This window comes from Prionailurus viverrinus, chromosome A3 (genome assembly GCF_022837055.1).
Source record: "Prionailurus viverrinus isolate Anna chromosome A3, UM_Priviv_1.0, whole genome shotgun sequence".
Classification (NCBI taxonomy): domain Eukaryota; kingdom Metazoa; phylum Chordata; class Mammalia; order Carnivora; family Felidae; genus Prionailurus; species Prionailurus viverrinus.
In genome coordinates, this window is record NC_062563.1 from 129,693,074 (window position 1) to 129,707,375 (window position 14,302).

Here is a 14,302-nt window from a genome sequence, read left to right on the forward strand (position 1 = left end):
TTTAATTTTTGCAGCCATTAATGAGCGTTACTAGTTGTGATAGAAAAATATATTGGGCCAAAACCCATGTCCTTTCTATTTGAAGAAGTTTCTTTAGCCAGTCTTTAAGACGAAGGCTGTTTGTAACAGATTCTTTTAGTTTTCCTTCCCTGAGAATGGTTTCATTTCCCCCTTTTTTTCCTAAAGGATAGTTTTACTGTATATAGAATTTGTAATTGACAGTTCTTTTAATACTTGAGAAATATTGGGCCAGTTCTTTCTGGCCTCTGCGGCTTCACATAAGCAATACACTGTTATTAAAATTGCTTTTCTCTCTATAGGTACTGTATTCTCTCTCTGGCCACTTTCAAGATTTTTTTTTTTTTTGTCTTTAATTTTTAAGAGTTTAATTATGATGTGTCCGGGCATGGATTTCTTTGGACTCACTAACCCCTGTTTGGGGTTAGCTCATCTTCTCGAATCTGTAGGTTAATGTCTTCCACCAGATTTGGGATGTTTTTATTTTTTTTTTTTTAATTTTTTTTCAACGTTTATTTATTTTTGGGACAGAGAGAGACAGAGCATGAATGGGGGAGGGGCAGAGAGAGAGGGAGACACAGAATCGGAAACAGGCTCCAGACTCTGAGCCATCAGCCCAGAGCCTGACGCGGGGCTTGAACTCACAGACCGCGAGATCGTGACCTGGCTGAAGTCGGACGCTTAACTGACTGTGCCACCCAGGCGCCCCAAGATTTGGGATGTTTTTAAATGTTACTTCTTAAAATACTCTTTAAACTCCACGTTCTTTCTCCCTTCCTTCTGGAACTCTGACGAGAAATGACCTTACCTGGCCTGTCTTGTATTTTTCAATCAGGAGTCAGGAAATACTGAGTCTGAGTATCCTTCGGTTGGGTGAGGGGATGCCAGACCCCAGACCTGTGTTGTTTGTCCAGTCCTCAGGTCCCAACTAGTTAACTTTCTTTTTTCCACCTTTAAGAGTTCTTTTGTTTTCTCTCGTTATTTCCAAAGTTTATAGTTGTGCTTAAGAGAGGAGTAGGGAAAAATGGGTCAAAGCCATTTTGTTCAGGCTGTAAGTCCTTTGTAAATGTGTATATTTCTTTATACAAAAATTCATTTTGTTTTGGTTACCTGAATTTATGTTTAAAATCTTATAGGATATGATAAACAAGATAAGCTTATATTATCTTGGTAAATTTAGATCAATTTAGATATTTTAATATGTATACAAGCATAATTTGTTCCGGAAGCATTCTTGTAATCCAAAGTACTTGTATATCAAAGCAAATTCTCCCACAAGAAATAATGGAAACTCAGATGATTCATTTCACAACCCAAAAATACTCACGTAAAAATGACTACAATACTGTAATATAATGCAAAATAATAAAGAAAATACAAAATATAAAGAAAAGTAAACAAATGAACCTGCACTTACCTTTGAAAGCCTTCGTGGCTGGTATGAGGGAGACGAGAGAAGAGGGTTATTGTGTAGCACGACTTTCACTATCACTAATGGAATCACTGCTATCTATCGCTCAGTGGAATCTTTTCCTTTTAGTGCAACTTGAACAAGGAACCTGGCCAGCGACACTTGCTTTTGCCTCCTTTTGAGGATTTTGCAGAAATGTGACATTGCATTGGTGATCACCCACAGTCCCACAGCGAGAGAGGCAGGGGGAGAGGGAGAAACATTGGCTCAGTTGGTGATCATATGACATTTGTTGTCATATACTACTCATATTGCAAGACACTGCTCGTTCATCAAGTTAAAATTTATTAGAAAGGTTTGCTTGTCTTGCAGAACACTCACAGAACAAGTTACTCATAATCTAAGGTTTTACTGTGTGTACTGATCATCTGGCAAGGCATATTCTTTCTCGTGTTAAAAAAACATGCACTCGAGTCCATTTTCAGGCCCACATTCTTCTCTCATGTAAGGTGAAGCTTTTGCAGCTACAGTGATAGATAATTTAAAACTGCTTTTTTTAAATTTATTTAAAATTTATTTTTTTTGTTTATTTTTGAGAGAGCACAAGTCAGGGAGAGGCAGAGAGAGAGAGGGAGACACAATCTGAAGCAGGCTGTAGGCTTCCAGCTTGTCAGCCCAGAGCCCAAAGCGGGACTCGAATTCACAAGCCATGAGATCATGACCTGAGCCAAATAACTGACTGAGCCACCCAGGCGCCCCTAATTTACAGTTTTTTAAAAATCTTTCTCTCCTTTTAGATACACTACACTTCCTAAAAATTTACAGTATGTTACAGTTTCTGAAAATAAACCTAAATGATCTTGGGACACCTGGGTGGCTCAATCGGTTAAGCGTCTGCCTCTTGATTTCGACTCAGGTCATGATCTCATGTTTCAGGAGATGAAGCCCTGTGTCAGGCTCTGCACTGACAACATAGATCCTGCTTGGGATTCTCTCTCTCTCTCTCTCTCTCTCTCTCTCTCTCTCAAAAAATATTTTAAAAAATCTAAATGATCTTGGAAGCAAGAATCACTTTTTCCTAATCTCTTCCTTTTCATGGTGTCCTCAGGAAACCTATGTAGACTCTGCCTTTCATGTCAAGGAGCAACTGCTTGTTATTCATCATACAGTCGTTGATTATGGAAACTGGAGGACTGACACTAGAGGCATCATTCAGTTGTTTTTAACTATTTTTAAAATGCAAAACCCATGGGTTGCCTGGGTGGCTCAGTCGGTTAAGCATCCGACTTTGGCCCAGGTCATTATCTCATGGTTCATGAGTTCAGTCCCCACGTGGGGCTCTGTGCTGACAGCGTGGAGCCTGGTTGGGATTCTGTCTCTCCCTCTCTCTTTGCCCCTCCCCCGCTCGCACATGTGCGCACGCTCTCTCTTTCTCTCAAAAATAAACATTTTTAAAAACCCACAAAACCTTTCCTACAAAAAGGCTATAAAAGCTTGGATTGTAACTCCGACAAGAGCAGCCATTTACCTGCCCTTTTCCCTCTCACAGACCTTCAGGCACCTCCTCAGATCTTCTGAAACTTCAGGGCTTCTTGGAGCACATTTTTGAAATGAGGAAAATAGGACCCAAAGAGAGGGACTGTACTGAAATCACACAAGTAGCCACAGGGCATTGTTGGTGGAGACATCATGTCAATACACGGGCCTCCTTTGAGTCATGTTTAGTGATCCCCTTCTCACTGGCGTCTTCGTTTTAAGCCTCATGTCTGTCTCCAGTAAAAAAAAAAAAAAAGAGAGAGAGAGAGAGAAGAGCCAAAACTTTATGGCAACTCGTGAATATTTAGTATCACCATTCTGTGCTAAAATGTTTTATAAATGATGGATTGTCTTCATTTATTCATTTGTATACGCATTAGTTCATACACTCAATAGTATTCTGCATCTGCTGTCTGTCAGGCATTATTTTAAGGAGTAGGGATAAACCGGTGAACAAATAAGTGAAAGTCTCTGTTTTCAAGGAGCTTCCATTCTTATAGAGGAAGAAAGGCAATCAGCCAATACATATGAAACATGTCCCATCCTTGTAAGTGCAAAACAAGGTGAGGGAGACAGATGGTGTGGGGGAATATGCTACTTAAGGTGGACAGTTACACAGCACGTTCCCTGATGAGGTGACATTTGAGGAATTTGAAGGAAATAAGCGAATGCACCATACAGATATCTGCAGAGAGAATGTGGCAGGCAGAGAAAACAAGATCAAAGTTCCCGAGGGGAGGTGCACATGGTGGATGCGGATGATCGGAAAGACCCTGAGCCTGGAGAGGAGTTGAAGGTGGGAGGTCAGGTGAAAAACAGGTGGATTTCTTCAGTTTGGAATTTTTTTAAACATTTCTGTATAAATAGGTGAGAAAATGTTGCCTAACTCCCAATTAGACCCCCTATTTAAATATTTCAGGGCTTGTCTAGCTTATTGAGTCCTCTAATTCCAGAACATTCTGATATGATCATAATTACCTACTGGCTCTGCCACTTGCTCGCCTTGTTATTGGGACAGATAAGCTTGTTTCTGCATCTATAAAGGGATGCTGATAACACCTGTGCTGTTCTCCACCCAAAACAGTTATAAGGGTGAACTCTTCCTGGGTCATGAAATGATTTCCCAAACTATAAAATGCTTTTGGGTTATTAGTCCATGGAAGAAGGACGTGGAGCTTTCAAGCAGGTTTTGATCTGCCAGGTCACCATGTGAGCAGCACTTCCCCTATAATTACTGAACATTTCATAGTACATATCAGCTTTTGTGAGAATGCAGACTATATGCTGTGACTTTTCAGGTGGCTACTTGGGACCAGAGCCAGAATGACCATTAAATTAAATGCTTTGGAAATATGTATTTATACAGAAAATTTAACAAATGTGTAGGTAACCATCCATTCTTTTATCGTTTCAAGGTCTCTATCATCATCTGTATCTAATGTACTCGAATGCGGGGCATCTGTGTTAAGAGAGGCTAGGGAACAGGCAAACCAGCTTTTGGCTTACTTTTATATTTAAAACTGCTTTCTAACTTAACATAGCAAACATTTTCACCCACAGAGGTGTTGGAGATGTGATTCGTTTCAGGACTGCCTCAGTGTAAATAAAGGAAATATTCAGTTATGCGATGAGAGGAAAAATTAGTGTTTTTTACTGATCAGGACTTCTTTTGCATCAGAAATGGAGATTCAAATAAAAGATATTTTGCTTTATTTTGATGTGTAACAAAAATCATAACAAATACAATTTAGTCAAGTCTAGAGAAATTTTCTAGACAGCATGAAGACTCAGCAATAAAAAAATGCTAAAATGAAAAGTAGAAGTACATGGAGGATAATTTAAACTAAAAAAATTGGCTAATGTTAAGTAAGACAAATTATTATAGTTTCATATAAAATAATTCTATATTTTAACTTAACGTGTATTAGGAAATCACTAAGCCAGCTCTCTGGAAATCTACTTGTTTAAATTTATTTTCGTAAGGAACATTCAGAACTTTCCTGTGATATGTTCTAAACAGTGTTTAACGTTAACATTTTAAGCTGGGTGAAGCAGAGAGCTTTTGAAGGTTTTTTTGCGGGTGGTGGGGCGGTAGGGAGGAGGTGAGGGTGGTGGTGTTGAATCTTACCTCCCAACACATTGTAAAAGTTTTCAAGAATGTTTCCTCAAAGTCATCAAATACGAATTCTTCTATAAACCAGTGAAGTAGCCTTTGCCACCAGTGTCAAGTGTGTATTTCCACTTCCAGGTGGACATAGCTGACATCGAGAATGAAGAAAACCGCTATTCTCTCTTCGTGGAGCTCCTGGAATGTAGCCACCAGGAGGTTGAATTTCAACACTTGGTTTTGCTCCTGCAAGCTTGGCCGCCTATGAAACACGACCTTGTGTGAGTGTTAACATCAAGTTAAATTTCCTTGGTCTGTTCTTTACTTTTAAAAATCCAGGGGGCGCCTGGGTGGCTCAGTCGGTTAAGCGGCCGACTTCGGCTCAGGTCATGATCTCATGGTCAGTGAGTTCAAGCCCTGCCTCGGGTTCTGTGCTGACAGCTCAGAGCCTGGAGCCGGTTTCAGATTCTGAGTCTCCCTCTCTCTGACCCTCCCCCGTTCATGCTCTGTCTCTTTCTGTCTCAAAAATAAATAAACTTTAAAAAAAAAAAAATTTAAAAATCCAGTACCTTCAGGGGAGCCTGGGTGGCTCAGTCAGTTAAGCGGCCACCTTAAGCTCAGGTCATGATCTCACGGTTCATGAGTTCGAGCCCCGCGTCTGGCTCTGTGCTGACAGCTCGGAGCCTAGAGCCTGCTTCGGATTCTGTGTCTCCCTCTCTCTCTGTTCCTTCCCCACTCACACTCCGTCTCTTTCTCTTGAAAATAAATAAAGAGTAAAAAAAATTTTTTTAATTCAGTAACTTGAAAAGAGCCAGTGAGAAGAAATGTATAAAATCAGCATCAACCTTTGGAGAAAATTAAAATTGTTTTTTTTTTTTTTTTTTTTTTTTTTGGAAATATTGCTGTTTCTTTCCGTTTCTCCTTGCCCCTACAGCCGAATATTTTATTCAAAAATATCAGTGCTTTATAATAACATCTGATTTATAACGTCAGCAAAATAATTCCGTTCCAGTATTTTCACCGGGAAATGTTCTGAGTCTCTTTTAACACAGCTTGCAGTGCCGACTTGAGAATCCGAATGGAATCAATTGATAGTTCCCATTTAGTGAGGACACACAGTGTTACGTGCGTTTTACGCTTAGTCTTAATTCATTCAGTAAACCTGCATGGAGAGTGACATCATCTAATTTTCTAAAGAGGGAGTGGGAATTCAGAAGTCTAAGAACTTTCGGCCCCACGTGGTCAGTAAGTGGACGAGGCAGAGGTCTCACTTGACGACCGGCCGCCCTTACAGCCCATGTTTCCTGCACGTCGTGCTGAGCTCGCAGCTGCCACTCAGGGCCACACACGGTAGTCATGCAGTCCCCGTGCTGTCAGCCAAGGATGCCCATGGAAGACGGCCAGCTGTCTTCTGGGCACATGCACCGTCTGCGACAAACTGCTGCTCCTCGTTGGCAAAAAGCAGGCGTGCCCACCCGTGCCTCTGCTCCACAGGCCCGCCTGCCCCACGACTCAGCTGTTCCCCCCCCCCCCCCAACCCCGGGCCCAGCAACTGGCTCTGCCCCGGGCCAGCGCGCACCTCTGTTCCCCCCAGGAGCTAACGGAGGTTTTCCCTGAAGAGTCATTCTTCCGTGTGCTGTTTGTGAAGGACTGCTACCAAACAGCCGGCAAAGGCCCTCTCACTTAACCCCAGGGTGAGCCTGTTGGAATTCCTGAAGCCAACCAAGGAGAGCGGTGGTTTTGTTTTGTGTCCGAATGAGTGTTTTCAGAAAGGGGGAAGACCGTTTCTTTTGATCTCTACCGTTTGTGGCATAGATGACATGCGGATGTGTAACTTTTAAGATTCGGGTCTCACCTTCCCTATTTGAAGCCCTGCAGTACAGCTTCTCACACTCAAGCCTTCAGTTTCCCACGTGACCGTGTATCGGAGCAGCGTTTCCATTGGGTCCCAGCTGTCATGGCGGGGCTGCCCCGGAGCCCAGGGGTTCTCGTTGGGAGCAGGGTCCCCGTTGGGAGCAGGGTCCCCCGCTGGGCCTGCTGAGCCCGCCTCTCTGGACGGTTCCCAAGCAGCTCTAATGTGATGATGGTGTGCGGTTCACTCACTAATTAGATTGTCAGTAACGCTTTGCTTTTTAAGAAAGTGATCAGGGTTGCGTTGCGGATTCCTTCATACCCTCCAAACGGATCTCTCGGTCTAAAGAGAGTTTTTCAAAATCGGAAAACGATACTGTCTAGTAGAGGAGCTTACTGTGGTTTTACAGTTTCTTGTGACGTTTAGAACAGTGACCATTTCGAAACACTGGTTTACCCACACGAAGTGAACTCAGCTTAATCGCTTAAGGCATGCATTGCATTTTAAACATTTAATGCATTAGCAGGTTTTTAAAGCCTCAGTTTTTAAAGGTATATTCTTTTGTAGCCAGAATGAAGTGAAATCACTAAATTGCTGACCTGTGTTCTAAAAACCTCCTTTACTAAATCATTAGAATCGAAACAATGCACTACCAGTCTGCCTAACCCCTCTGACCAGCTGTGTCTCCATCCGAGCGGGTACCTGAAGATAAGTCAAATAAAGTGGTCTCTTGTGGCTTTTTTCCTTTCCCGAATTTGTGTTTCACCACAAGACACTGTATGATGGGACACCTTACCAATAGGTTCTTTAAAGTACTTTTGAGTCCCTTTTCTGTTCCCAGACAATCAAATGTGTGACCTCACTTCCAAAATCACCACCCCCCACCCCCCGTTAAGGAAAGAGGGGAGAAAAATCAGGAAAGGCCAGGAGGAAGGGAAGGATAGTGTGACAATGACGGAATGTTGCCAGTTAACACAATAAAGGTAAAAACTGAGAAATCTGCCTGATCCACGTGATTGTAATTTACTGGAACCAACTTTGGTTTTTTAGTTTTATTCCCCTGTGGGAAAATGCATGGGAAGAATAATAGATTCGTACTTATGGGACATGTATAATTCTCATCCAGTGTATCAAAGCTGGCTGGTGCAAAGTACATCTTGATAATTGTCGTCAAAGCCACAAGGCCCATCGGGGCCTACTGTTTGGGCAGGCCAGTGTTCCTACTGCAGTGAGGCGGCCTGGTAGGGAAAACCCAGAAAGGTGGAATTCAGACTTTGAAACAGGAAAGCAGAGGGTGGGTCCTCGCGTGTAAGAAGACTCCTCAGTCTACCAGACACTCTCAGAGCTTTGTACCTTGAATAAGCAGGGCTCTTTGTCCTCACACATTGTTCGTTTGAGCTGAGACACAAAGGCTTTGCCAGAGGCTAGTGAGTCCCTTTGTCATTGTTACACGTGACATTTTCCTTAGGGGGCGAGGGATAAGGCCCTTTCAAGGGAAGAACCATCCTTAGGTGTTCAGTGTCTAGACTCTAGAGCCATTCTAATGAGACAACAGAATCTTCATAAATAGGAAAATTATTTTAATATGTCTAAGTAAAATTGGTACCCTGTTCCTGAGGCCATGGGATGAATGTGCCTTCACCTTGCCTGTTGAAATGTAAATCGTGATGTTGGTATGAAACATGAGGTCCTGACATCCAGAGGAAGGAAACAGAGCAAACTTTGGGATGCTTTTATGTTTCAGAAATAAGGAAGCTGTATGAAGTGTGATGTCTCTACCTCTTGTGTGTTGCTTCCTCGGTCTGTGCTCACAGGCTGACCTCTGCTGCGCCCTTGTGTCCTTCAGCCCCGCCCTGACCCCTGAGTCTGTCATAATCCTATGATAAACAAAAGCCATTATTTAGGTAGTAGATAGTGAAATGTGCCTGCAATTAAGAGCGATAATTCACAATTACAAACATCATTCATTGAATAAAGCAATTTTGCAAAGAACACATTAAATTGCTCTTTCAGAATGAAAAAGAACTGAGGCCCAGAGAGGTTGGGTGGCTTCCCCAGCACTAAATGACTAGGCAGAGAGGGTTTCAGTAACTTCCCTGAGTCACCCAAGTAGGAAGCCAGGGAGCCGGCCTTTGGCCCGAGGGAGGCCTCTGCTCATAGTGTCTGCCCACGGCCTCCACGCTGCTAGGCACTTGGTAATGCCACAGCAAGCTGTTTTCTCTGTGAGATGTTCTCCCTTCTACAGTACAGACTTGAAGGAGGAACGCAGCATCTAGATTGTGACTGTAGTTTGCCCAAAGCATTTTGCTTCCAAAGGTGGCATTTCTTCTCTCTTTAAAAATTCCGCACCGCAGTTGTTAGAGCGTTAATCATCCATTCCCAGTGTCTCGTGTTTTCCTCCCTCAGGTCCAGCACAACCAGCAATCCGTGGGTGAGACTGGCAACAGCCATGCTGACCAGGTGCACATCGGAGAACAAGGACGGACTGGGGAATGAGGTTTTGAGAATGTGCCGCTCTTTATATGACACCAAGCAGATGCTCCCCGTAGAGGTAAGCGAGTATTTCAAGTGGCTTTCCCGGGGGGCATCCCTTTTCCTTGTCCAAAGTCTTTATTAGAAGCAGTCATCAGTGACTCTGCTTGAGGAACACTTGGCTGAAGTTATCAGTAGGCAAAGGCCCATAATTTCCAGTAGATCAAATGAAGAAAAGTCGTATTGAAAGGATGCTCTGAGCCGATTCCCTTTGCAAATCTTAGGGTGTGACTCAGCTTCCAGTTCCTCTTGGATGCCCTTTCATGTCTAACTCAAGCTTACGTCCCCAGGGGTCTGCGTAGCCAGCCCCTGTGTTGTCTCTGCCCGAACCGGACCAGGTGATGGAGTGGGAAGCCTTAGCACCCTTCTGGGCAGGTGGCCAGCCGCTCTCGCTTTTCCGTGCTTTCTGCCATTGTTGTAGGAAGATCACATAACCACAATGTTTAATCTCTGTAAACACGATAAAGACTCAGCCACCTCCATTTTGACCACCATTCTCTCTCTGAGCCCATAATTTGGCTGTCACTGAGGCATTTGTTTAATGTATGTAAATTTGTACATTCTCAAATAAGTACGTATTAATTACAGCTCCCTGCTGTGAATCTGACCTCAGCAGTGTGCTGTTTGAGCAACTTCTACATGTCTTAAATATAAGCATTTGGATAATGGCACTAAATTGATTAATTGGTTTTCAGGTTCCTGCCACATAGGAGGTAAACTTGAAAATAAAATTGTAAATACGATGCTTCGAATCCTCACAGTAATCACTCAAGGAAGATATTCTCATTATGAATGTACATTTAATGGATTGTTTTCTGAATGAGGGACCGGCTAAGTGTTTTCTGATCGAATTTTAAAATATTTTCTCCATTTAAAGGTTTCCAACCACCAGAATGACAAAATTCTTCTATAAAATATTTAAAGTACCAACAGCAGAAATAACTTCCCTTTATGCCAGAGTGTGTGATTTGCTTGTCTCCGCTACTTACCTACCTGTGATCTGTCGCACTGCGCTGTGAGCACTGGAAGGGTGGGAACCGTGGCTGTGTTATCACTCACCTGCAGCGGGTTTCAACCTACTGTGTGGAGCGGGGACTCAACACAGTTTATTGCCCTCACCAGGGTGAGTGGTATGTACGTGATGAGGGGTTCACCTTCGCCTTACCATAACCTAAGATCAAGCACCGTTAGGTCAGGACCAAATCGCAGAAATGCCAGTTATGCCGAATCTGAGTTAGGGAAGCACTATTTAGGGCCGACTGTCTCTGTATCGCAAGCTGGTGGTAATGGCAGTAAACTAGCGTTTGCTACCACTCTTGGGCGTCCACTTCCATCGTCCCACTTAACCCTCTCCACCACCGGTAAGGAGGCTCCTTGACCTTCAGTTAACAGCTGATGGAACTGAGGCTCTGAGAGCAAAGGTCTGGCTCCCGGTCACTCGGGCAACGAAGGGCGGATCTGGTCATCAAACCGACGTTCCACTTGAATGCTTGGAAAATGAATACTTCCTAGTGAGCCATGCTTCCTACGCTTGGGGTGTCTGCATATTGAATGTGCATGTTTTATGTGCTTGTATAAGCTTCATTGTCATCCCCCTTTTCTATGATACTTCCTTCAAGAATGGCCTGTAGTGTGTTAGCTCTAGTGTGTCGAGATCTCTATCGTTACCTGGAGAATTTGGTTTTTATTTAAATATCCTCACTGGTTTGGTTTTACTACCGTTAGTTCTGAGGCAAGGAATGTAAGTTAGCTGAGAACATGGCCACTGCATCTTTGACCTTGACATCATACCATTCATTACATAATTGAGGTTCAGTAACAGTTACATGTGTTATCTTGCAGCCACCCGGCAGCGGGTAATAACATATCTGAGTGTCCAAAGCAGTAGTGAGAGCTGTCAGCATTGCATGTGAAGTTTAGGGGCGACCTTCGAGGACATGCAGGGAGAAGTATGCTGTTCTTCTTTTTATTGACTAACGCATCGTAAATTATGCTCTGTTTCCTATTAAAAAAGAAAGAGTTGGTGATTGAACAAGAAGTTAAATAACTATAATGATTCAGCTCCCTAATATGCTTCTACAGCCAGGTTGAGGTGCCTTGACAAATGGAATAATATTTTATTTACAGTGGTCCCGCTTAATCTCAGAATCATCGGACCAATGCTTCCCGAGTGTTTTAAGGAACTCAGAATACATAGCACAGTGCCTGAAGCACACGTCTATTAGAGTATTCCTCACACACCAGGGAAGGGGATTAGAGCCTGTCCTCTTTCTTGGGACTGGGAGCACCTGAAGGTCAGGGGATATCAGATGTACAAGAGCAGCAGGAGCCCTGGTGATGCAGCAAATTGTACTGTCCTCCGGTCTGGGCCACAGCGTGATCTGTGGCCATGAGAAAAGCACCAGATGCTCTGCCCCTCCCTTTTCTGGCCCCGGAAACAAACAAGGAGTTAGATCATGTGATCTCCGAGGGGACTCTAGTTCTGAGTATTCCCCAAGGTCTCTAGGCCTTTGAGGAGGCTGACTGGAGGCTATTTCCAACTGCACCCAAAGCACCTAATCACGAGTTTCCATCAGCCTCTGGTTCTCTTGGGGCAGGAGGGAAGGTACTGGATTAAAGCCCATGTTGAAGTAAGCCATTAGCGCTTCTCTGTTCCGGTTTGATAAGGTGAAAGATAATCATTATCAAACGAGTTGTGTTGCCACAGTGACTTTTCTTTATTTTCCTTACGATGCCTCACTTCTGTCTTGAATTTGGGTATGTTTACAGATTTTTTTTTCTTAGGATGCCTTGATTAAAAGAACCTTGCAAATGTTAGGTACTATTTTTATTGATTGTTAAAGGTGCTCAAATGTGAGTTAAAATGGTTACAGAGGAAGGAACATGGTAATTAAGAAATGGAAATGTCTTCTTAAGTTTATTTTACCACCTTTGGAAATTACATTGTCTAATTTCAGAAGTGCATAATATTTAATATCACTCTGGTGGTAAAATGATCCATGACTCAATTTTTTAAAATTTATTACTTTTGGTTGCTCTACTCTGTGGTTTATAAAGTACGTTTGTCCAACTGTCTAGGACAGGGTACTTCTCCACATTTCCTGTCTCCCCACTGAGTTCCCATATTATTTATGCAATCCCTGCCGTTGTTCCTGGTTCTTGTTTACTTCCCGCCATGTTGGTTTTGCTAATGGAAAATATTACCAGAAGGATAAGATCAGTGCTGCTCGCAGATTATATTTCTGTAGTCTTGAAAGTTCTGTATCCTTCTTAGCTTGTATCCATGGCAATATATGAAGCATTCTCAGGAATGGGGGATATTCAGAATTAGAAACCAGCATAAAACAGATTCTTGGCATTTACAAATTTAAACTTCCAAGTTGCAGCTCTTTGTGACTGACCCTGAAAGCCCTTGGTTTTGCTGAAGCACAGCATGAACTAGAGTCACACATGCTTTGGGTCAGGTGTTTGGGAGTTAAAGGCCCAGCTAATGAGCGAGCCTAGCTAATCTGCAGCCTCTAAGTCTCAGTGTGATTGTTCTCTCTCATAGTTGAAGTACTTTTGATAGAGTCTAGAGTTGATTTGCAGATCAGATGACCTGCATCTCTGTGCCCCTCTGCTCCTGCTGTAGATCCTGCAGCACGTTTGGGTGCAGGATACCCCAGGACGAGCAGGAGGGCTGTGCAGGGACAGAAGGACCATTAGTGGACCGGTCCTGCGTCTTTGACAACCATCAGCCACAGGGACCATGCCTTGGGGACATCACCATGAATCACATTTGTGCGGGGTTCTGGCCTGGCTTTGGTCCCAGATGCACCTGTTCCTCTTAAGTCAAGGCCTCTCGTTCTGTATCCTGATGGCCAGACAGGTTTGAGCTGGGAAGGTGCTGATGAGGTATTTTATGGTTCTCTTTGCTACTTTGTCCTTTCTTAGAGCTTCCCAGATCCCCCTGTAAATCTCCCGATAAACTCTTCTTGTAACACAGGGGAACATACCGAAGGACCTAGTAGAGTATTTAAATACAGAGTAAGTATTTAGCCAGTAACTGTTAGCTAAGAGATAGAAAGTACTCAGTAGCTCAAAAAGTACTCCTCCATTCTTGGATGTCCTTGACTTTATACTTCAGGTAAAGTGTATTTCTGTCAGCAAAACCGCCATGGCCGTAAGTCAGCAAGTACCATGAGCAGTAACGGGCTAGACATAAATGCATTCTAAAGAGCCACGAAGAAAAAACAACCTTCTAAATACGGGAACTTAGGGGATGGGAAGTGGGGGCGAAGGGAAAGGTAAGTCCCTTTAAGTACCATGTCCCAGACAGTTAGGCACATGTGCCTGCTCAGAGGGGTATACAGGTTATTTTGATAAAAGTTGTCATCAAAGCTAAGGTCAGCCAAGTGATACGCTTAGTCTAAATATCATAAGTTGCTGGGAAATACCTGTTTACCTGTTACAGAGAACTTAGTAAATATGAGTGCTGGGAGGGAGTGATATACAAATATTTTTAGGTATAGTCTCTACCAAGCAAATTTGGAATACAGAGAAGGGAAAATATCCTTGCCCTCAAGTGAGGCAGCTGAACAAATGAGTTAATTACAATATTGCAAGATGACAAATAGTGTAGTCGGAATATAGGAGTTGCCAAATGTCGGAAATCCGAGGCAGCTTGGTAGGAGATGGGGTTTTCCTGTGCCCTTTTCAGCAGAGACTCAATGAACCAATAGGGGTCCATTAGAAAGAGAAACAGCAGAGGTCACCTCTTGTGCACAGACCCAGAGGTCTGCAGAAACTCAAAACTGTAGCTATACTGTCAGGACACTGGCCACCTGCAGTTATTAAAACTTAAATT

The 14,302-nt window shown here is 43.2% G+C and overlaps 1 protein-coding gene across 2 annotated transcripts in view; it reads left to right on the plus strand.

The window, feature by feature from the left end:
• NBAS (NBAS subunit of NRZ tethering complex) overlaps positions 1–14,302 on the plus strand; it is a 339,328-nt gene that overhangs the window by 312,147 nt on the left and 12,879 nt on the right. For both annotated transcript variants that reach the window (XM_047852270.1, XM_047852271.1), the window contains exons 49-50: positions 5,214–5,353; positions 9,331–9,475. In XM_047852270.1, the coding sequence (XP_047708226.1) occupies positions 5,214–5,353; positions 9,331–9,475 (285 nt within the window). The remainder of the gene's footprint in view (positions 1–5,213; positions 5,354–9,330; positions 9,476–14,302) is intronic.